The 24,390-nt window shown below is 41.4% G+C and overlaps 1 protein-coding gene across 3 annotated transcripts in view; it reads right to left on the minus strand.

Annotated features, from left to right (window-relative positions):
• CACNA2D3 (calcium voltage-gated channel auxiliary subunit alpha2delta 3) overlaps window positions 1-24,390 on the minus strand; it is a 1,089,122-nt gene that overhangs the window by 104,315 nt on the left and 960,417 nt on the right. For all 3 annotated transcript variants that reach the window (XM_060203105.1, XM_060203104.1, XM_060203106.1), the window contains exons 28-31: window positions 12,709-12,770; window positions 11,544-11,588; window positions 3,401-3,463; window positions 63-133 (exon numbers count right to left, since the gene is read on the minus strand). In XM_060203105.1, coding sequence (XP_060059088.1) covers window positions 63-133; window positions 3,401-3,463; window positions 11,544-11,588; window positions 12,709-12,770 — 241 coding nt within the window. The remainder of the gene's footprint in view (window positions 1-62; window positions 134-3,400; window positions 3,464-11,543; window positions 11,589-12,708; window positions 12,771-24,390) is intronic.

Raw genomic sequence — 24,390 nt, forward strand, 5'->3', positions numbered from 1 at the left:
TGTTTTATTTTATTTAGGCAAAACTTTTTCATGGGGAGCAGAGGGGACCATGAAACCCTTACCTCTTGAAGGAGCCCATTGTTAACAATTTGTTCATCACAGCTCCCTCGACCTCTCCAAAAAAGTCTCCAGTCTGTGGGGAAGAAAAGAAGACCCATGAGGTAGTGGAGGTAAATTATGGGCCCAAACAGAAACAGAGAAATATAAATGGACATAATCTTCATATTGGAGTTGGAGGAGTAAAAGGTAGGACTCAGGACTAAGGTTATATATAGTGGAGAAGGTTTGAGTAGCAGATATGAATACTTCCACAATACATGTCTCTGTGTCTGTGTGTGTGTGTGTGTGTTTAACTGCAAGATATATGCTAAGAGAAAATAACACACAGACACAGACACACACACGCACACGCACACACGCACGCACGCACGCACAAACGCGCGCACACACACACACACACACACACACACACACACACACACACACACACACCATGCAACCCTTATGTAGAGTGGGTGTTCCTTTGCACCCAATACCTTGTAGCAAAACACTACTTCATATAGACAGAAATAGGGCTACCTAAGGTGTTTCTCAACCATGATTAAGAAAAAAAGAATTCCTGGATCAGAATCAGACCCACTTGGGCACACATGTTACCATGCGCAAGGACCCAGGTTCAAGCTACCAGTCCACACCTGCAGGGGGATAGCTTCATGAACAGTGAAACAGTGTTGCAGATATCTCTCTATCCCCCCTTTCCTTCTCAATTTCTCTGTCTCTGTCAAATAAATAAATAAATATTAGTAAGTTAATAAAATTTGTTCTGGATGACCTGTTTAGGGAAATAAAGCAGTTCTTTTCAACAGCTCTATAAATTTGCTGTAATTGAGATCATCTCATTTCTCAAACTAGCTTTCTCTTTTTGTCTTTACACAGTGAATATGTTGACAAAGAATAGGGGTGATATTATGGCTAAGAGGACATCTAATGATTCCTCTACTTTGAAGCTGCCTTCAGGGACTTGAGGCCTAACAGTCCTTCACCAGACTGAGGGTTTTGCAAATCAGGTTCATAATGGCAACTAAAATTTGCATATTCCAAATGGCTGAAAGGTGGATGACTATGTTGGAAAGTATTAGAGCCCAAACTATGGACTTCCCATAGACTTATTCTAAGCTAATGCCTGATTCTATCACAACTGAGTGGCCTCACCCACACTCCCAGGAGCTTTCAAACTGAAAAGCACATAGAGTCTATTGAAAAGTCAAGAAAGGGAGAAGGAAAGACAAGGAAAGGACATTTCAGTTACTGCCTCTTTCGTGGGGACACTGAATCTTTCTGTAGACTTTGGGTGTGTGCTGTCACTAGACCCCAGCAGGACATTGGTAAATACAAGTATGTCAGCATCAATGAAACTGTTTGTTAAATGAGGAAGAATTATCCTAATTGGGGAGCAGGAAAGCAGACAGCATCAAACAAGCCCAGGTCGAGCAGGCTGACAAGTTTGTAGGACTGTTACCTAAAGAGGTAAAGCAGGTAACAGATTAGGGAGTGATCAAAGCCATATAGTTCATTCTGTTGGCTAGTCCAGTCATTGCACAAGAAGCCACCCCACATTCTTACTGCCTGCCAAGCCCAGGCTCCTACCTCAGCCTCCACCTTTATGGTAAAAGGACAGAGCTCCTCTTCACAGATGATGAACTTGGGCTCTTGTTCTTTGCATCCTTAAATATCTGCCATATCCCTCCTTCCAAAAGCCATGTAACCATATGTCTCTGGATCTTTTTGCTCCCAATTGACTGGCCTTGCTTTTGGGGTTCATTCATCCTGTCCTAGTGTCCTTCAACTATTCAAAGTCCAGTTAACTAATTTCTTAAGGCTTACTGGACTCATCATACCCAGGCCTACTACAGAAGCTTAGGTGTCTTCATTATAAAGCATTAGTATCCTCAAATATTCTTGAGAAGGCTGATACTGTCCTGTTACAGTGCCTTCCAGGAGGGCCAAGCTGGTTGTCAGGTGTACTAGGTCCCTAGGTCAGGACAAGAGCTCACATCAGATATCACCTGCTTGCCCTCTGGTATAACTTGCTTCCGACCTTACTGCTACAATACCTGTATTTGCCTTCTTTTATAAGATCATTTGATTGCTGATTGCGGGAACCATTGTAGCACACAAAGGTTTAATGGAGAAACCTCAGATTCAATGTTACAATGTTAAATATTTTATTTCTCATTTTGATTGCTGCCCAATATAGTGGAGAGTTGTGGGTTTAGCCCCATGGCATGGCTTTTATTGTTTGTTTTTTAATTCCATTTTCCCCAACTCTCCCCTGCCTATCCCCATATTAAACATGATTCAGTAAAATGAAAAAAAAAAATTTTCCATTAATGAAAGCACCGATTATGTCTGGTTTATGGTGGTGCTGTGGATTGAACTTGGGTCCTTTGGTGCCTCAGACAGTGAATGTCTTTTTGCAGAACCACTATGATATCCCACTGTGCCATGAAGACAATCTTCATTTCTGAACCCTTGTCCCTCAGTATTAAGAGTCCAAGTTAATCCTTGAACTCTGATGACTGATGTTCAAGAAGCAGAAAAGGAAGAAAATTATAAAGATAATTAAGTAGGAATGATTATATATGTACACACACATAATTTTTTTTGTTTGCTTTTTGTCTCCAGGGTTATTGCTGGGGCTTGGTGCCTGCACTACGAATCCACTGCTCCTGGAGGCCATTATTTCCCTTTTGTTGCCCTTGCTGTTTATCATTGTTGTTGTTATTATTATTGTTGTTATTGCTGTCATTGTTGAGACAGAGAGAAATCGAGAGAGGAGAGGAAAACGGGGGGGGGGAAAGAAAGATAGACACCTACAGACCTGCTTTAAAACTTGTGAAGCACCCCCCTACAGGTAGGGAGCTGGGGGCTTGAACCAGGATCCTTATACTGGTCCTTATACTTAACCCACTGTGCTAATGCCCAGCCCACACATACATAACTTTACTCACAGACAGGCATATACTTATGTTTATAATCGTGTGTGTATAAAGATAAAATATCAAAAGAAAAACCCTTAAAAATCACTTTTTTCAGGCCCCTCTGTTCTTGAGACAGAGACTTTTTCTCTAAACTGAAGGATTTATGAGTGAGAATGCAGACTCTGGATTTGCCCTCACCTCTCAGTTCCAGCCCCCACTGGGAGATCCAAACTCTTTGGGGCCTGCTGAGAAAAAAGCTGTGACATTCTTCCAGGGATAGAAATACAGTTTTACAATCTCCTGTTATTACCTCTTAAATAGAGATGACTGTCTCAGTGTTTTAACACCATCCCTGGTTTTCCCAGACCCAAGCACAGGCTGAGTTCCCTCCTTTATGCAGAGAGGATGTCCAAACTCACCTGTGTATAGTCTTCAGAAACCAGGATAAATCCATTATTGTCGATGAGGTAACAGTTCACTGTCTGGAAGATGAAAACATTACTGTTTTAGTTTGGGGGTCCTTTTATATGTAATGACATACTTCCAGTTTTAAAGAAGCTGTTTTTATGTTATTTGGTGGACCAGGAAATGCCTGCTGACTGGACTAGTGAAGGTCATGGTAAAGCTAACCCCAGTGTTTACATTGCAGAACTAATAAACACAATAAACACTATTAAGACAGCAAGGCATCCTTGAACACCCCAGAGTAGAATAGAATGTGTGATATATATCACAGTTTATCTTTTTTTTTTTTTCTTTGTTCTTTTCTTTATATGACCGGAATACTATTTCCCAGAAAGCAAGTATTCAGAGGCCCTGAGTCTATATTCTCAATGGCTGAAGTCCTGGCTGTTTTGAAAGACAAATACCAGCACAAAGCCATTACTCTAATGATGTATTAATGAAAACACCGTGTCAGCTCAGAACACCATTGGGGGCCAGGTAATATTTTTTAATTTGTTCATAGACTTAGGCAGGGGGGAAGGGGCCGACTTCTGTTAAAAAGGCCCCTCAGGCCTCCTAAAGGTTCTCAAACTGTGTCTTTAATTGGGAGCTAGGTTGTGGTGGGGCAGAGGCAAGGCTGTGAGCTTTTTGGTAGCTCAGACTTATAAATTGTAGAGAACAAGGTAAGCCCAAGCCTCTGCTTCCCCCACATGACTTTAATCTCAAGTGAATGATTTGCTACAGGCTAAGTTTTAATTACAGTGCTGTCGAGTTTAAACTTCAGGTTTAATTCTGTCCTTGATGTAACTCAGTTTCTATTTATTGCAGCTTTACATACCAACTGCAACATTTAATTTGTAACATATCTTTACCCTGAGCTAAATTCCTCTTAGCTCCAGGCCACCACAGGGCTGGCTGGCATTTTTTTTTTTTAACTAGGAGATTTACCTAGATATTCAGAGTGTTGGATTTAGTCAGGCACAAAGGTACAACAGAGAATTGGTCATACAGTTCCATCCTGCAGTATTAGGTGGAGATGGAGAGTTAGCAGAAAATTTCAAACCTAGTCACCCCTTTCTATAAAAGAGGTGGCTTGGGTGATGTACAGTATGAATCTTTGAGTATTCACACCCAGATACTGGTTGTTCAAAGCCTCACAGTCTTTCAGAGAATTGAAAGTCATGATAACTCCTCCTCCATCCAGAATTATCAAATTAGTTGTTATTCCAACTTACCTAGTCAACTAGTGTTTTTCCTATTAAACCTACCTCTTGGGTGAATATTTCTTTATCTATTGTTGTAAGTAAGATGTAATATTGGGCAGAAAGATTACAACATCAACTAAAAGTCTTAAGAGAAAAAGTCTCATGAAACCTATGAAAGTGAGCTTGGGGATATAGGAAGCCACTGTCCATTTATGCTACATCAGAGATGATAAATGGAGAAATAAGCACAGAAAATAGGAAATGGGCTTCCAAAGAGAAACCATTCCAAAACCATTTCCAAAAGAGAGATGCTCTGGGCTGAATCAATCAGCTCTGTTTCTTTGGAGAATTAAAAGTGGAACTGCAATTATAACCTAGATTTGCTTTAAAATGTACTCACAATTTCCACTTTCTTTAGAGGCAGAGTCTCAATGAAATGTTTCATTGCTATAAATATTTGGTTCTTTTCCTGTCTCTGCTTCATGGAAAGGAAAGCTCTGTGTTCTTTATGCTAACTAAGGAGTGGAGTCAGAAAATTGCTTCCAACTCAGAATACAGAAGACTGAGCTGTGAAAATAGAAGTGGTAAGCTTGGAAGAACACCCATAGACAATTAGCAAACACATTTTTTTTCATAAAATATGGATCTTTTCTAATGAGGAGAGTAGGAATAAGAAGGATGAAAGAAAGATAGAGAAAGAGGGAGAGAATCGCAGTGACAGGAAGACATCAACTCATGGAGTCCTTACTTGTTACTTCTTCAAGTAGGGATTATCCTCTTGGATGGTGGAGAAAACTGAGACCCAAACTTCCCCAAGGTCACACAGCTAATCCAGTAGGATATGAATTCAGTGCTTTGTGATTCCAAGTCCCACACTCCTTTCTCTGGCCAACCCTCTCTGTCCTTAAAAAAAAAAGCAGGTCAAAATCTCAAGATCCTACCTGTTGGTGCATGGTTTCCTCCTCTGAATAAAGCAACTCCTTACCAAAGGAATAGCAAACAAACAAAACAAAAACAAACAAACAACATATCTCTTCTACTACCTGTTTTCCATAGGCAACATGACAACAAGCAGAAAAGCCAGCTACATCAGTCACTACCCAGTGCCTGAGGTTTTATTAGAAATGAAAACAAGCAAAACCCAACAAAAGTAACTGGTATTTGGGGTCACTTAGCCCAGTGTTACTGATCCCAATGGCAGGTTCCTAGACAGTCCCAATTCACAATTCCTCAGCTAAGATCTGAAGTCAAAGGATTTAATGGAGAAGAAGGAACATGAGTAGAAACACACCCAACTTGGGTCAGCTAAGAAGTGGCATTAACCTGGCTTAAGATACTAGCTTTAGGGTAAAGACTGCAACCATTGTGACCTTATTGACAGTTTTGAGTCTCAGTTTTCTAATCTGAAATGTGGAGATAGCAACTACTTCACAGATGTAGTTAGAAGGTAAAATGGGAGGGTGAATGAAAGTGCTGAATGCAGTGTTTTGTGACATAGCATAGACTGTGGAACGTAATTGGCTGGGGATGACACCAGCTCCAACTAATTACATTCCACAGTTCAGTTGCAAGGTCTATAGAGCTTAGTAAGTTCTTAAAGAACATGGGCATGGGCTTATATCCACGGAGCCAATAATGTTTATTGACCACCCACTATATGCCATGTCTGTATGTAGTCTAGTGCTACACATTAACAGTTTATCAGAAAAGGAAGTTGCCATAGAGCTTGTAGTAAGAGTGTGCAGTAAGGCTAAGCTCTGTTGCCTTTCACTGAACCTTTTTTCTTGGGGGGAGGTATTTATTTTATTGGTGCTGGCCTGGTAGTGACTTGAAAGAGTTCACTTAGAAATCCAATATTGCATTATTTTTTAATTTTTTTAAATTTTTTGTCACTAGTACTCTACTACTTTACTAATGAAAAGCCCCCCCCCCCCCCCGATAAAAAGACAGAGACAAAGAGAGAGGGAAAAGGAACAACTATATTGCCAAAGTTTTCTCCAGTATGATGATGGTCAGGCTTAATGCATACGGCAAGCAAGGACACCATCCAGATAAGCTGTTTTGAGGGCCCCATGCCTGTTGTTTGTCATGTATAACTAGAAAGGGGTAAGAGCTGGAAGTGGCAAGGTTTGAGGAAAGCTAACTCCCCAATCCCACAAGTTAGGTTTCTTTGGCAAGTTAACATACAACTGCAACTAGAACCTAAATCTTTCAGATAAATACCTTTGCATAATTCCCACTTTATTCTGAGAAAAAGTTTCAGGAGAAGATGTTATTCTTGCATCTGGGTGTGGGGCCTAAGACTGCATCTCAGCACAGTCTAACTACCTCCCCTTCCTTTGCCCAGATCTTATAGTCTGATCCCTAATCTTTCAGTAGTGAAACAGGTTAACCCCTTCTTCACACCGCTTAATACAGTTTTTTTACCCTAGTCTAATGCTTATCTCAAAATACTGTCTTTTGAAAAATGTATGGCAAAGAAGTCACTTTAGGAAGAAGTGCCCAATGGGCGTCTCAGGTGCCTTCGCTCTCTGTAGTACTACACTGTCCCTCACACCCTCACAGACTGAGCTGGGTGATTTCAAAAAGGAGGTACCTGGGTAGTAAAGTTTAGTAAAACTCCAGTCCTGCTATGCTTCTAGAAGGCCTTTCAATTGAAGAGGAAATGTGTAAATAGTCTGATCATGATTATGGGTTTTTTGTTTTGTTTTTTTGCCTCCAGGGTTATTGCTGGGGCTTAGTGCCTACACCATGAATCCACTGCTCCTGGAGGCCATTTTCCCCACTTTCGTGCCCTTGTTGTAGCCTTGTTGTGGTTATTGTTGTTATTTTTCGTTATTGGATTAGACAGAGAGAAATGAAGAGAGGAGGGGAGAAATACAGACACCTGCAGACCTGCTTCACCGCCTGTGAAATGACTCCCCTGCAGGTGGGAAGCCGGGTGCTCGAACCGAGATCCTTACACGGGTCCTTGTGCTTTGCACCACATGCACTTAATCTGCTGTGCCACTGCCCTACCCATCATGATTATGTTTTTTTTTTACTTTAATTAATTAATTTATTTTGGATAGAGATAGAGAGCAGTTGAGAGGGAAGGGAGAGAGAAAAATAAAAACATCTGCTTCACTGCTCATGAAGCTTCCCTCCTATACGTGGGGGATAAGAGCTTGAACCAGGGTCCTTGAACATTGTAACTTGCATGCTCTACTGGACGTGCCATGCCTGGCCCCTCTGATGATGATGAGTAATCTACATTCCTTAGGAAAATGAGAGGGTGGCTATATAGCCTGAATAGAAAGCCTTCCACTGACTCAATATCCTCACACCCCCTGCAAATGCCATAAGGGGAAAAACAGTCTCATATTTTTAACTCTCTTTGCAAAAAATGGTTGCTCTCATCAGGAGGTAGTGGCTGTGGAGAATGATGAACAGAAAATAAGGAAGGTGAGGAGACAGTGGTCCTAAGGGTACCAGGGACAGCAGGTATGACCTTCTTCCTCCTTTTTAATTTACATGCCAACAGTGTTTCAGCTATTGGATTCAATATCATGAATTGGTCTTCAGTTGACCTAAATTCTACCATCTCAGAGAGATCATCTCTAACAGTCTCATGTTTAATTCACAGAACCTGTCACAGTGGAAGTCACAAGTACTTATCTCCCCCTACTAAACAGTAGGGCTATAAGAAGACAGGGACCATTTCTCTGGTCCCCACAGAATCCCCAGTTGTTAGCCAGGAACCAGGTATATAGAAGGGTCTGGTGGACAGTCTTGAAGGAACAGATGGATTAAGAACTACTTCCTTTTGTGTACTGAAGTTCACATTCACTCTTAGTGAACTAGAGCTGCTTACAAGTCTCAAGGAAGGCTTACTGCCAGACTCTCCAAGTCATATGGCTCAAGCATGGCCTGGGCTAACCAAATATGTATCTCTCTCTACAAGATGGGAAGACATCTGGCCATGTGGACTCCACCCACCAGCCCAGGGCACTCCAGCCAAGACCCAGGGAGTCCACTTATGGGGGGATATGAGGGGCTGGAGTGGATCCAAGGCAAAGCGTGTCTGATAAGTTAGAGAGAGTGGGGCCAGGTCTTCAGTGCAGATGAGAAGCCAGAAGGACGTGAACTTAATGAGTTCCCACAGCTGTTTTTAATGGGGACCTGATCACAGGAGGGCAGTTGGAGGAGGAACACTGTCTCAAAAGCTTAATTAAAAGTTATGAAAGGAAAATGACACATGGAAAGAGTCTGCTGAAAAGGTGGAGAGGAAGGAGCCTTGGTAGGGAGGCAGGGCTGGCTTTTCCATTTAAACCTTGTCAACTGGTTGACTGTAGGCAGTCAACATTCAGAGTCAAAATGGTTAATACAGGAAAACTTTTAAATGCACATTTATACACTGGATGAATTTAGAAAGCAGAGAAAATTCAGCACTTGGCTTTTCAAAATATGTGACCCTTTAAGGAACCTTTAAGGGGGCACTAGAAGAGATTAGTGGTAGTGAGGAAGATACCACATCTTAAGCTCAATGTATCTAGAAGAAATAATCACATGTCTCCAGTGTGTATGAACCACTGTCATCTGAGGTTCTGGATTCAGGTGACCCACTTCTATCAGGAAAGAGAAAGCATGCAGAATTTTTTTTATTCATATAGCTAACATTTTATTGACTATCATTTGTCAGGAACTGTGTCCTGCATTTCCCATATCATCTCATTTGTCCATGTTATCTCATTAATTTGTTGTTTAAGTAATTTAATTAATCTAAGGTAGGTATGCTTATTCTCATTGTATGCTTAAGAAAATTAAAGCACAGGGAGGTTCATAAACTTGCCCAGAGTCACAAAGCTTATTGCAATCAGAGTCATACTTTGAAACTAGCTATTATAATTTGATAGGCTGCACTGTTAACCCTTCCATGTTTTACTATCTGTGGAATCAGCCAATGAATATCAAATGTCCATTTTATGTGTCCAATTCTAAGTGGGGAGCCCTTTGCACATTTTTTAATGTGTTTGGGAGTACAAAAGCACTGGGGTTTATAGATGACTACTATCTCTGGCTTTATCCATTAAACTGTTCAACCAACTACTCCTCTATCTACCCAACCAACCAATCAGTCCAATCAACTGACTACCTGACCTACCAGTCATCACACCAGCAAACCACCTATTTGTACCTTTGCCCAACTAACCATTCACCTGTCCTTACTTCCCTTACTGTGAATTAGGACTATTACTTGTACCTACTGTGTAAATGAAGGGATTAGAACAGGATTAATACACTGCTGAATCAATATTATCATTAAGCCATGTTACCTTGGTTCAACCACCTCAGTACCAAGATTTCAAATGCAGAGATAGGGTTTGAGGCCACCTGATGATCTTATGAATAGCACCCCACAAACCTAAAGAAAGGGTTTGGATTATATATGTTACAGAGTGTTCTTCCCCAAGGGGAACTTATTTTCAATCTGATGGTCAAGAAAAGTTAGACTCTGCTTCAAAAAGAAAAACCCTATAATTGGATTTTATTCTTTAGACAACAATTCATGCAGTTTTATGACTTTTTATTTTTTTATTTTTGCCAGATGTCACACTGCTGGGGACTAAGGATTTTGTGTTTGGACTTCAATCTGGATGCCCTTTTATAGTTTTGTGCTCGCTCATATTTCCTTTACCTACTTATTTTTCTCTTTTGAAATGACTTCACATCCACGTTTTCTATATTGAAATTATGTTTGTCTAAGATTTCTTTAATCCCTATGTTAACCTGGAGGAATATAAACATGTGATTAGTCAGGAGTTCTAGTTTATGTACTGACTAATGTTTAGCTAACATGCACAGAGAGAAAAAGACAACCTGGACAGATGTGAAAGGGGACTTTGCATCTGTTTGCTCCAAAATATCAGCAGAAGCTGTATGGAATTGTCTATTAAAACTTAAGCCTGAAGGACATACTTAAATCTGTTGTATATGTTTTTTGCTCCTGATTATGTTTTGGATTCAAATTAGAGAGACAGAGAGGAGGGGAGAGAAAGATGAAGGGGGAAGGAAGTTGTAGGAGGGAAGCACTATGAAAGAATGAAAAAATCAGTTTTCAACTCCTTGATTTTCAGCCCACTTATTATATAAAATTCAATGAGATATTCAAACACTTTTTCATCAGTTTTCTTATATGCAAAACAATAGTCCCTACTGTGTCTAGGTTCTTAAGAGAATAGAAAGAGACAGTCATGGGGAAAACAACTTTAAGAACTAGAATGCCAGCTTCAAATGATGGTAATGTGTACTATTTCCTGAAAAAAAGCCAAAATCCCAATAGTGCTGTTCATGGGCCATTTAAAGCACACTTTTCTCCAGCTCTCATAAACTATATGACTGGGGGGGGGGGTGCAGCAGACAAAGAGAGGCAAAGCAAAGGTCCCTTGTTTGGGAAGGTTCTGCAGACTGGTCCAGAAAGGTCTGTCTGAAGGGGTCTGTTTTTTTTTTTTTTATTATTGTTTTTTTTCTTTCACTGGGTCTCAGTGCCTGCATAACTAATCCACTGTTCCTGATGGCCATTTTCCTCTCATCCTCCTCCTCCTCCTCTTCCTCCTCCTCCTCCTCCAACTTCTCCCTCTCCTTCCTCATTTTTATTATTTGATTTGATAGGACAGAGAGAAGTTGAGAGGGGCAAGTGTAGATGGAGAGAAAGAGAAACACCTGCAGTACTGATTCACTACTTGTGAAGCTTCTCCACTTGTAGGTAAGGACCAGGGGCTTGAACCTGTGTACCTGGTTATATGTGACTTCAACCAGGAGCACCACTGCCTGGCCCCTAAGGGTCTGTTTATATGAGCATCCTGTCTGGGGGGAAGGGAGCCTTTGTTACCTCCCCTTAGCCTGGGATAATTCAGACCAGGAAGCTTCTTACCTCATCATCGCAGCTGATGGAACATTTGCCATCCAGAGAGGCACACTGTTCGGGGTCGGGGGAGAAGGGAGACAAAGGACAGACATGTTACTTGGAAGTCCCAGAACCTGATTTGTCTGACCCTCAGCTAGCTTCACAGGGCAAGCTGCCAATGCAACCACCTGTTACATGAGTGTCAATTCAGATCCAAAGAAGATGTTCCAAGATGACTTTGCCTGATCTCTGTAGGATCAATACCAACTGAGCTGGTGAGACAACATAGTGGTTATGTAAAAGACTTCCATGCCTGAGACTCCAAGGTCCCAAGTTTAATCCCCACATCACTATTAGTCATAGCTAAGTAAGCAGTGCTCTAGAAACAAACACCCCTCCAAATAGTTATGTAAAGGATAATGTGTGTGTGGGGGAAGATATTGATTCTTTTAAGTGTAAATGTATGTTGTCATTCAATTTGATATCTTTAAGATGGTAAATCTTTGAATAGTGGAAAATACAAGTGGGTACCTATTTATATTTAAAATAATTAACCCCTAGTAACTTAAAAAAAAAAAAACTCCTGTGTTCTTAGTGCATTGTTTCCCAAAGTATCTTCACTTAAGAAATGATATATCATTCTTGCATTTAGAATTGGGCAAATGGAGGTAACTTAACGGCCATGTGTGCTAACTTATGGAATGAAGTCCATGGAGATTACTTAGCACAAAGCACAGCTTTAGAAATGAATGCTCTTAAGATTCTTCAAGGCAGAGAAGTCCAGCAAAGTCCTTTGGCTAAAGAAGGGAGATACATTTTACGTTAGATCTAGCTTTGCAAGTCCTTCCGAAGTGCAATAAAAAAACATAAATAAATAGCATCCCAGGATTAAACAAAAAAGATCTTCATGGCAACCTCACAAAACTCCCTACATTTAAAGGAGAAAATTCTCTTGGAAACTCACTATTTTGACTTTACAACTGAAATCCTTTTTCAGAGCAAACTTTTCTGCTTGGGCTAGAAAGTGGTGTTGAACCTGCTAGAAGCTCTTTGTAGTGATATGAAAGATGATTTAAGCCATCACCGTGCAAACACTTATCCAGTATCTGGCCCTTTTAGGCTCTGTACCCTAACGTAAACACCTGTATAATAACAGTGCTGCTGGTACTTCAACACATCGATTACAACTCACCTGTCTGCTGGCAGTCCAGAACTTCCTTTGGAAAAATTCAAGTTTCATCTGAATGCCTACAGCTGGGACAAATTATCAACAGAATGTGGTGTTAAGAGATCTCATTGCACAATTATTTAAGATTACCATTGAGAATTATCTGTCATGACAAGGGGCTGATGTAAGTGGATCAGATAAGCACACCTGAAAATTAGATTAAGAGTTGAGCAAGAAACTAACACTTTTTACCTCTCAAGTAAGGAATTTTCAAGGTTACCTGTGCTCAGAGAACTCTGCATAGAACATGATGAGAATAGCACATTCATACTGATGCAGTCTTACCACCTTTCTCTATGGTCACTGGCTATAATAACACCTGGGAAGTGTTTTCTTTTTTCTTTAACAGAAGCAAGTATTTACAGATGAATCACTTTATTCTGTACCTTGTAGGGCCCATGCTGTGATCCAGCATGGAGCAAAAATCAGGTCCCTGTCCTTGGGGAACTTATGGATTAAGAATGGGGGATATTAAGGATAAGGTAGAATAGACTCAGATACTGAAGTACAGATTTCAGAGACTCTCTGCTCTGTGTATGGCTTATATCACCTTAGCTCTCATTTGAGCCTGGAAACTGACACTCAAAGTTCAAAGACAGAGGCTGACGCTCCAAAGGTATATGTCCCAGTTAAGCTTTAATGAATGTGAATTTAACCTACAAGATTCCAGAGCTTGCTTCAACAATGTCTCTATGAGGCAGAAATATACTTGAGAGTTTTAGAGTAATAGCCCCAAACCGTTCTTGAATCTCCAAGCTCCTAAAGTCAACTCATCTGTGTACCTTGTTAGACTCCAGAGGGAAGTCTAACATGGTGGCATACAAAATACTGAAGACTGAGTGAGGGTGAGGGCTATTTATTGCAATTTCAAATCAACATTGTCTATCTTTATGCCCAGGTACATTTCCTATTGGGGAGAAGTCTTCCTCAGGAAGCCTGGAATCAGAGGGCAGGATGGATTTTGCTCAGTTCCACAGCAGGCAGGAAATCTTTCCTGTGCTTGAGAAGGGGTTTGGAACAAGTATCTCTGGTTCTACCAAAGACTAGGAGGGACAGCCAAAAATTGCCTTCACAGCAGAGGGCCCCGCCAGTGTTGTGACAGCCCATCACTGGTATCTAAGAGGTGGGTGGGAAGTGAGTCTCTCTTGCTTCCTCTGTTTTTCTCTGCATCTCCTCTCCAGGTTTCAAGACCCAACAGGATAAAAGAAGAGGGTCCCTGAAAGAGTCATCCCACAGTGACTTGCCCCAACCCATTCAACATCTAGTGAGCTCCTCCATGTATGACCTGGGTCCTTTCTGAGCACCCACCAGTGTCTTGTGGAGCCCCCGTTGGCACATCCCTGATGCAGCTAGCTGCTCCCTGCTGGGTGTTTATCCATCACACATACTTGCAGCCTGCTATCATCTGCCCCTTTCAGTCTGTACCCCAGCTCTTCAGAGCGCTTTAATCTTTCCTCATGACTCAGTCCCTCCATCCCATTAATCATGTGGGCTGCTTCTCTCTGATCTTCCTCCAGCATGCTGCATCCTCTCACTGGTCCTGATGCCCCAAACAAGACACTGCTTCCCTCTCTCCTTACTCCCTCCCCTGTGTGGGCTATGAGGTCAATGCCTAGGACTTTCAGACAGCTCTGATTGCAATAGGCAATGCAGGTTTTGACCTGGTGGGGTTTTTTTGTTTGTTTGTTTTTTGTTTTTGTTTTTCCTGGCCAATTATCATGTTTCCCCCGCCCACTCTGAGCTCCAGGCTCCCATAGTATATCTGGGCTTGCAGTACTTCTACAAGCTACTGGACTTCTCTGTAACTCAAAGATTCACAAACATACCGGTGGGTCAATCTCAAGATCATCTACTCAGAGGTCTGCCCTGTGCTGAGCTCTGTCAAAGTTGGGTGCTGAAGAGATCAGAGCACATGTTCTTTTGAAGTCCAGTTGTGAGTAGAAACATAATGAAAACAACTCCAGTGGCTCAGAGAAATATTTCATACAGAGGATGGATGAACTTGACCTGAGGTGTTGGCATGTGGTTTATGTACAGTAAGGTGTGGAGAACCTATTCAAGAAAAATTAAAGTGGAGGAAAGATTGTGACCCAAATCTAGGATATAGGATAGGTAAGAAAAACACAGAATATTTGACAAAACCATAGCATCTTCCAAGTCCTGAATGAAAGGGTGTGGAAATTTGACTATGAAGGCTGAGGTCAAATGGCCAAATACCTTCAATGTCAGGTCAGTGCATCCAAACAGTGTCCTGTAGCTAGGGGTGGGGTAAGGGTAGGGGGTTGACCCAAGTGCAAACTCCATTATCTTTTTGTAAATAAAGCTTCACTGGAACACAGTCATGTTCATTTGTTTACGTATTCTCTAGGGTACCCAGCAGGACTGAGTAGATTCAGAGATAGAATAGAGACCGAATGGCCCACAAATCCTAAAAGGCTTACTACTTGGTCCTTTACAGAGAGAGTCTGCTGACACTTGCCATATGGTCTAAGGAGCCATGTAAGGTCTTTAAGTAGAGAAGCGGTAGAACCAGATCTGAATTTTAGAAAGCCTTACAGAGGAAAAACTAGAAAAACAGACGAGGCAGTGATAACCAAGGAGAATGAGTTGAGTTAAGCAGCTACAGCCATTTGTTTCATTTGGTTATTTGTCTTTCATGAATGAAGATCATTTTAAAAAATACCAAAACAACAGAATAAAAGTTGTCCTCTTCCCAAGTAAACAAAAGATGCTTAAGAGCATCCTATAACCAGTTTTATTTAGCTAAATAAATACAAGCTTCCACAAACAGACAGTCAGCTTCTCCACACAGTTTTCTTTTGTTTGGTTTAATATGTACGCTTTCCTTCACTCCACTTTTATCAGAAAAAGGAGTCATTATTTGTTTAGCAAGCACTTCTCTCTCTCCTCCCACCCTCACCCCCCAAATAATCCCAAATGAGACCTGAGATATTTGTCATGCCCATCTTTTTGTTCTTTCAACAACATTTCAAGCCACATCAGTATATTCTGAATCAAGTCAGTCTTGCTAATTTAATCAGGAAAACAAGGGCAGAAAATGCCCTAGCAAAACCCTAGTCCCAAAGAGAATGCAGAAAATAAAAACACTACTCTGAAGGTTTGAAATGTTTTAGACAGTCCAGAAAATCAGCAAAGATTTTTTTTTCCTGGAGTGCATGGTACTGTTCATTCTCATTTGAGGACAGCTGTCCCTCAATTCCCAGTGAAGACAGACTGGGCCACAGGGAGAGAGACCCAGTCCCTTTTTTATAATAGCATCAGGTGCTATTCATCAGCCTTACTCATCTTAGGGAACAGAACAGACTAAGGAAAAAAAAAATGAATGAGGCTACTGGCACAGGGACCACAAGATGCTGGGATGGTCTCTGAAGGCCAGTAAAGCAGCAGAAAGTATTATTACAAGAATTGCCATCAACAGATCCCTAGAGCCTTTGCACAGGAAATATCAAGCATCTGAAGGCCTAACATTTACTTCAGTTTAAATTGTCTAGGTTACTGTGCATATAATTTACCCTAATACTCTAAGAGTGACAGAAAACTACAAAGTTTCAGATTGGCAATACTGCCCTTCTTCCAGAATTCCAGTTTCTATAATTTTAAATATTCTCTTTCTTAAAAAAAAAAAAAAAGCTATTGGGAGTCGGGCAGTGGCTGGATCCTGGTTCAAGCTCCCGGCTCCCCACCTGCAGGGGAGTCACTTCACAAGTGGTGAAGCAGGTCTACAGGTGTCTGTCTTTCTCTCCCCCTCTCTGTCTTCCCCTCCTCTCTCCATTTCTCTGTCCTATCTAACAACAACGACATCAATAACCACAACAATGTTAAACAACAAGGGCAACAAAAGGGAAAATAAATAAATAAATAAATAAATAAATAAATAAACAAGCTTTTTAAAAAGCTATTTATTTACAGGACAGAGACAGATATAATTCAACAGAGGAGGGGGGATAGAGAGAGGGAGATAAAGAGAGACACCTGCAGCAATGTTTCGCCACTAATGAAGCTTCCCTTTTGCAGGTAGGGTGAGTGCTTGAATCAGGGTACATGGTAATGTGTGCTTTCAACCAGGTGAGCCACTCTCCAGCCTCCATATCTTCCTTCTTATGTATATCTCCCCTGATTATCTTCCTTTCATGATTATCAGAAAAGAGGAAGGTGTAATGGCATGAAGACATGAAGGGATGTAACGGCCAGGGGTGGCATCAGGGAAGGGGAGTCTGATCACTGAAGAGAAGGTCAGAACAGGTGAAGAAGAATATAGGCTATCATCTCAGGACCAAGACACAGAGAACATCTTCTGCATAGAATACTGATGATCAGTGCTCTCAGATGTGGAACAGCTGACCTCATATACCCTTATTTGCAGTATTTGAAGCAGGAGCCACTAGATAAGCATGGCAATGTTAATTAAATATAAGTGAATAATGTTGTTCCTTAGCTACATGAGACATATATTTCCCTTCCTTTATTTTTATTTATTTATTTATTGGATAGAGACAGAGAGAAATCAAGAAAGGAAGGGAGATAGAGAAGGAGAGAGAAATAGATACCTGCAGCACTGCTTCAACACGCCCTAAGTTCCCCGCCCCCCCCCCACCACAGCAGGCGGGGACTGAGGACTTGAACTCAAGTTCTTTTTTTTTTTTAATATTTATTTATTTATTCCCTTTTGTTGCCCTTGTTTTATTGTTGTAGTTATTATTGTCGTTGTTGGATAGGACAGAGAGAAATGGAGAGAGGAGGGGAAGACAGAGAGAAAGAGAGAAAGATAGACACCTGCAGACCTGCTTCACCGCCTGTGAAGCGACTCCCCTGCAGGTGGGGAGCCGGGGTTCGAACCGGGATCCTTATGCCGGTCCTTGTGCTTTGCGCCACCTGCGCTTAACCCGCTGCGCTACAGCCCGACTCCCAGAACTCAAGTTCTTAAGCATTGTAACACATACACTCTACCAGATGTGTCACCACCCAGCCCCTAGACACATTATAAGTGGCTGATGGTTACTACATGGGGCTAATGGTTACTGTACTGGACCATACAGGTCTAGAATATTTCCATCATCACAGAAAGTCCTACTGGACAGCAGTGATGACAGGAGGGATTGCAGAGAAGAACTGGACTATGATACTCCTTAAAAACTGAAGGCAAAGTTTTCCACAGATCCTTCCACTCTACCCACTACCTGGGGGGTGGAAAGAATGAGGATGACTTAAAGTTGGAGGAGTTAGATGTGATAAAGCCGCCAGTGTGAGAAGACTTGGATTTGCAAAGGGAAGTGGGTAATTAGCCAGAGAGAAACCCCCAGAAATAAATACAACATGCTCAATGTGGCTACCACCCCCCAAGATTTATTTATTTTGGTTTATAAAATTTGAGAATACAAATTACATTTCCAGTGCTATTATATTCAAATGCATTCAAGATGAAATCATGCATGCATCTCATATCAGGTTAATAGACATGCATTCAAGTGTAATCCGAGACTTCGTGAAAGAACAATGTTACATGTAAAATTAGAAATGAAATAACTTCTTCATATTGTATTCATTTAGAAATAATTTTCTATGGGCTTGGCCTCAACTTGCAACATACCCCTAGGAGCACAAATCCAGTTTGTAAAACCGGGCTCACCATGGCTGGCACGCAAACCCACACAAACACCCCCAACTTCCATTTGCCTCATTCCATGCCATAGAATTTCTTCTCACACACACCCAGAGTAACCCAGTATACAAAGACACCTTTGTCTCCACTGGTAAATTACCACCAGAGTCATTTTTACTGGAAGAACTGGCTGTGAAACCTATTTCTAAGACTTCTGTTGTGTGCCCTGGAGTTCAGCATTTCACCATTCTGTGACTGTACAGGACCCAAGTGGGATGAGGATATCTGATACAAAATCAAAGGATGTGTATTAAGATACCCAAAAGTCTTTGCAAGTGGTGCCAATGTTCATGTTTGGATTTGACCCCACAGCTTGCCTCCTTCCTTCCTTCCTTCCTTCCTTCCTTCCTTCCTTCCTTCCTTCCTTCCTTCCTTCCTTCTCTTTCCTTCTTTCATTTCCTTCCTCTCTTCCTTCCTCTTTTTCTTTCTTTCCTTTTCTCAGGTTCCTTCTCTTCCTTTCTATTTTCCTTCCTTCATTCCTACCTTTTCTCATTTTCCCTCTCTCCTTATCTCCCACTCTTTCATCCCTCCTTTCTTTTGTCACCTGGGCTTCACTGCTTCAGGTTGACATTTTTCTTTTCTCCTTCTTCTCCTCCTCTTTTTCTTTTTTAACATTTTACTTTATTTTAGTGAGAGACAGAAAGATACAGAGAGAAAGACACACAGAGAAGAACCAGAGCACTACTCAGCCCTGGCTTATGGTGGTGCTAGGGACTGAAACTGGAACCTCAGAGAATCAGACATGAAAGTTATTTGCATAACCATTATGTTGTCTCCCCAGCCTTGCAGGTTGATTTTTTTCAGAGAGACAGAGGGAGGGAGAGAAAGACACCATAGTACCAAAGCTTCCCTCATTGCAGTGAGAGCCAGGCTCAAACCTCGGTCATGTGCCTGACAGAGCAGGTATACTATCCAGGTAAGCTTGTTAGAGCTTGATTCTTTATTTTGATCTCCCATTACTGTGTACAGATTCCAAGCCAATATATTAAGACTGAGCAAAAAGTTCACTTGTGATAAATACACTGTCCATGAATGATACAGCCCTTTGGTGTATACTAATGACAGGGGGAAAAAAAACCTACAAATTTACCATACCAGTGGGGATGGGAATGGATGGCCATGTTACTACTGCCAAGATAAGTGCAGAAAAGAAGGCATTGCATCTCTTCCAGCTGAGAAAGCTCTCAAAGTGGATGTCCTTCCTCTGTGGGGTGAATGAAATATAAATTCCACCAGTCAAGCCATGTGACATGCACACCACACCCCCACTTTGAATTATTTATGCACTCCCAGAACAAGGTTAGACAAGCTAGCAGGCAAGATCCAAGGGGGTGACTGTCTCCAGTACAGGCTACCTGGTCCCAAAGTTTCTGAGCTAGCTGGCTGGCTACTGTGAGGAGCACATGGACAGTTACTTCATTCCAGCGTGGAGGCTGAGGCATCCCTCCCACAGCTGCCCTGAGCTGGCTTGGCTGCATAAAGAGAACAGTTATGTCCCAAGAGAGTCCAGTCCTTGGGTAGGGATGTGGTCAAAAGCTATGTCTTCATTAGAGAAAATGAAACTGTCATAAGCTAATAATCAGATGATAGTTAAGTACTGCCCATGCATTTTATCACTCAGGAGTGGAACAAACTTGCTTAAAACCTCAAGTCTACAGATAAAAGCTGGCCATACCCTCTCATCCAGAAAATCTCTTCCTTGCTTGCCAGATTTCTCAAGTAACAGCAGGGGTAAACTGCACATGAATGGTTGACTATGTCCTACCCTGTCCACAGCCTTCTTTGCTAGGGCTCCTAAACTGCCTGTCCTGTGTACACAATGGCAATGATTGCAAGCAATGATGGTAAGGAGGCCTGACACATTTGGATCCCAATGTGCCCTAATTAATGATCAACTGGAATAGCTAGCTGTGAGCCAAGCCACATTTGTTTCTATGTTTTTTTCTGTTTGTTTTCAAAATAGTTCATTACAAGTGGGACCAACCATAGGTCTGGATGTCACTCTTTTTTTTTTTGGGGGGGGGTTGCTGTATTTTACGATGTGCATATGGTGCCTGGAAAAAAGCCACTGTTCTGGAGCACTGAAGGAAAGAAGCCTGACCTTTCCTGCATCAGACACAAGCCCATCTCCATCTGAGGCCTGCTCATGTCCAGGCATAAATGACTTACCACATGAATAACCATGTCAACCCGCCCTGCGAATTATGACATAACTCCTCTGGTAAAGATTTCCTGTGAAGATTTTAATGAATTGCATGATGGAATGTTGGACAGGAGAGACAACTGAAATTCTGGGACTAATTTGGGCAAAACTGAGAACAGAGCCTCCTCGAAAGATGGGTGTGTGTGTAGAGAAAAGGCCGTTGTACTCATGCCCCCTCTGGGTGTCCCCTGACAAGTTCAAAGACTTTTGGAGCAGATTATCCCAAAGAGAGAATGGCTGGTGACCACCACTTGTAAGATACTTAGATAAAAGCAAAACTTGTTTAATGTAATCTTGTAAGAAGCCTAAACATAATCTCCAGGGTAAGGTAACATCTCAGAAATCAGGGAGGTAAAGCATACTTACAGTGACAGAGACCCTTCATATTTCAGCCTATACTTGGGGAAGAAATACAGTGATAAAAGGAAAGGGGAGCTGGGGAGACAGCATAATGGTTCTGCAAAAGACTTTCATGCCTGAAGCTCTCAAGTCTCATGTTCAGTTCCCAGAACCACAATAAACTAGAGCTGAGTAGGCTCTGGTTTCTCTCTCTTATTAAAAATACATGAATAATAAACAAAATATGAGAACCAGATGAAGAGGTGCACCAGTTTAGCATACACATTACCATGTGTAAGAATCTAGGTTCAAGCCATTTGTCCCCGCCTGAAGGAGGAGGAGCATCATAAGAGGTAGGAACACTGCTGCAGGTCTCTCTATCTGTCTATCTATCTCTATCCCACTTCCCTTCCCCTCTCAATTTCTCTTGTCCTATAAATTTTTTTTAAAAAACGTTTTAAATTAAAAAATATAATTTTTAAAGGAGAAGGGGCTATTTAAAGTAGAACTCCCTAAGAAATGGCATGTTTCACCACTGAAAGGTTCTCTGCGGTACTAGGGGAAAGAGATCATCCTTCCTAAAGGAGATTTTAAATCACAAAGAGGCCCATGATAAATGTCCATGTGAGGGCAAGGGAGGGGAAGTAGAGCCCTTATAAGAATTCAATGGTCAACGCAGTAGCTGAAGATTTTCTTCAAAGAATCATAGCTGAGGAGCCCTATTTTAATCTGGAAACAACCCCAGTCCTACTGGGAACTAGCTTCTGGGAGCATGTACAGAAAGGCCTGCCCCCTTCTCCCATGCAAGGCTTTTGTAACTGCCCTGTTTTTGTCCTGTCAGACCTTCTCAGGAGAAGGAACCTTGGAGAAAGTACACTGAAGGACAATTATGAATGTTTCCTCCATTTTGGTCCTAATTACTTAACAGAAGCCATGTTGAAAAGACTGATTAAGGCCTTGGAAGGGAATAATAATTTTCTTTGCACCCCTGAGGTAATCTGGAAGCACTTTTTCAGGCTGCATCTGAAGAACCCTATATTCCCTCTGCTTTCCCAGGCCACTGGAGTTGGCATCAAATAGTTTTTGTCAGGTCATTTCGTGCTTGCAAAACTCTTCAAATATTATTATTTCAATAAAGTTCTCCAGCCAAGAATACATTTCTTAGTGTCAGTTCATATCTTTTTAGACTTTCAGAATATAACACTGAAAGTCCTAGGTTTCATTGTATTTTAATCAGGGTTACACAATCAATATCCATTAAGGAAATTATAAGATTCCAAATTAGAGGTCCCTGGCTAATAGTTTCTTATTGGGTCACCACCTAATAACAGTTACTGAAGAGACTTAACAAAATCAGGGGTCTGATTTCCAAGTACTTCAAAAGCCATAATAGAATGAGCCTCTGAGAAGACTGCTGGTAACTTTATTTCATGCAAAGTGGTGCTAAAATATCCACATGGGCACACAGAAGGAGGGGAACTGAGCTGGTAAAATATTAGGTTGTCAGAAAAGGCATGGCACATTTTTCTATGAAAAAAACTGTACCATGTCTTTTCCAATACCCCAAGAACTCTCTTGGATAGTGCTGCATTTCCATGTGTGTGACCCTGGTTCGAGTTGGGCCCCTACTGCATTGAAGGTAGATTTGATACTGTTGTCTCTTTAATTATTTATCTATGTTCATAAGTGGATAGACAGATGTATAGATAGATAGATAGATAGATAGATAGATAGATAGATAGATAGATAGATAGGAAGGAAGGAAGAAAAAGAAAGGAAGGAAGGAAGAAAAAAGAAAGGAAGGAAGGAAGGAAGGAAGGAAGAGAAACTTTTTAAAGCAAAATCAGCTTATTTAAAGGAACAGGAGGTTATGTCAAAGCTCTCCTAAGTCAGAGCTCCCCAGTATAAGGGGGGTGATGTGTTGAATTGAGGTCCTCCTGGTATCTCTCAGAAAGGAAGCAGCTCAGCCTGGTCAGTGCCTCCTGAGAACATGGCAAAGATGCTCCAGGTGATTCTCGTGCTGCAGAAGAAGCTGGAAATCAAGTTTTGTTCTGGTTGACCACTGGATACATTTTCAGGGCTGAGTTGTCAGAGAAAGTAGTTCTTTTATGTTTGTTTGGCACCCCTACACTGAAGATCACGTGGCACACCCAGGGCAGTAGCTGGGTGGCTTCTGCTGTGTGCACGGCTCCAATGGTACCCAGACACCTTATGTCCTGGGCTTAACATCAGAACTGGAACCAAGGATGCATCCATTTGTTTAACTCTCCTGGCTGAACAGTTTTGTGCAGAAAGTGTTTGCTGGAAAGATTAAAATGGAAAGAAGCAGAAATAGAAGCCAGGTGGAAGCTCACCCAGTAGAACACACACATTACCATGTGCAAGGATTCAGTTTCCAAGCCCCAATCCCCATCTGCAGGGAAGAAACTTCATGAGCATGGGAACAGTTCAATGAAGTTTCTCATCTGCTTCTTTCTCCTCTTCTGTCTCTCACTATATATAGACTTGGAGTGATAGAATTGTACAAGCATTAAGTCGTAACTATAACGCTTGTGATAAATAAAATGTCTAAATAAAAATATTTCATTACTTACTTGAGAAACTTCCCCACAAACCAATTTATCTGAGTGTCAGATTGACCAGAATAATGATAGGAAATATATTATTTTATATTATCTTATATCAAACATCTATCAAGACTTCAGAGGCTCACCAGCTTTAGTCTCCCTCATCTCTTATCAACTTCTCACACTAAAAGACCTTTCCAGATCCCAGCACCTTGCAAATATTTACTAGGACTTGACCGTCTTGGGCTACTGCTAAGCCAGTGTCAAGGTGGTATATCCCTCATTCTAGGAGGGGAGAAATTTAACTTTGTCTCATGAAACTGAATTTTTCTTCAACACTCTCCACTACTGAATAATACTACCTATTCTTGATTTTAGACAAAGACAGAAAGGAAGAGAGGGAAAGTAAGAGACCACAGCTTAGGGGTTGGGTAGTGATGCACCCTGTTGAGAGCACATGTTACAATGAGCAAGGACCTAGGTTTAAGTTCCCAGTGCTCGCCTACTGAGGGGAGGTTTCTACAGCAGTGAAGCAGTACTGCAGATATCTCTCTTTCTCTCTCCTCTCTATCTTCACTCTTGGTTTCTCTGTTTTTATCTGATAAATAAAATAAACACATAAATAAAAAGAAACTACAGCACTAAAGCTTCCTTCAATGCAGTGGAGGACTTGCTCAAATCTAGGTCATGCACACGGCAAAGCAACACACTATCCAAGTGAGTTATTTCACTAGCCCTCTTCATTCCTTTTCATTCCCACCTGATGAAAGGTGAACAAATGGCAGGCAGAGTCTGTTTGTTTACACAGGTACTCTCTGGTCCTAGACAAGAGCCCTACCCAGCCAGTATTGTGAGAA

Source organism: Erinaceus europaeus, chromosome 12 (genome assembly GCF_950295315.1).
Source record: "Erinaceus europaeus chromosome 12, mEriEur2.1, whole genome shotgun sequence".
NCBI classification, from domain to species: Eukaryota; Metazoa; Chordata; class Mammalia; order Eulipotyphla; family Erinaceidae; genus Erinaceus; species Erinaceus europaeus.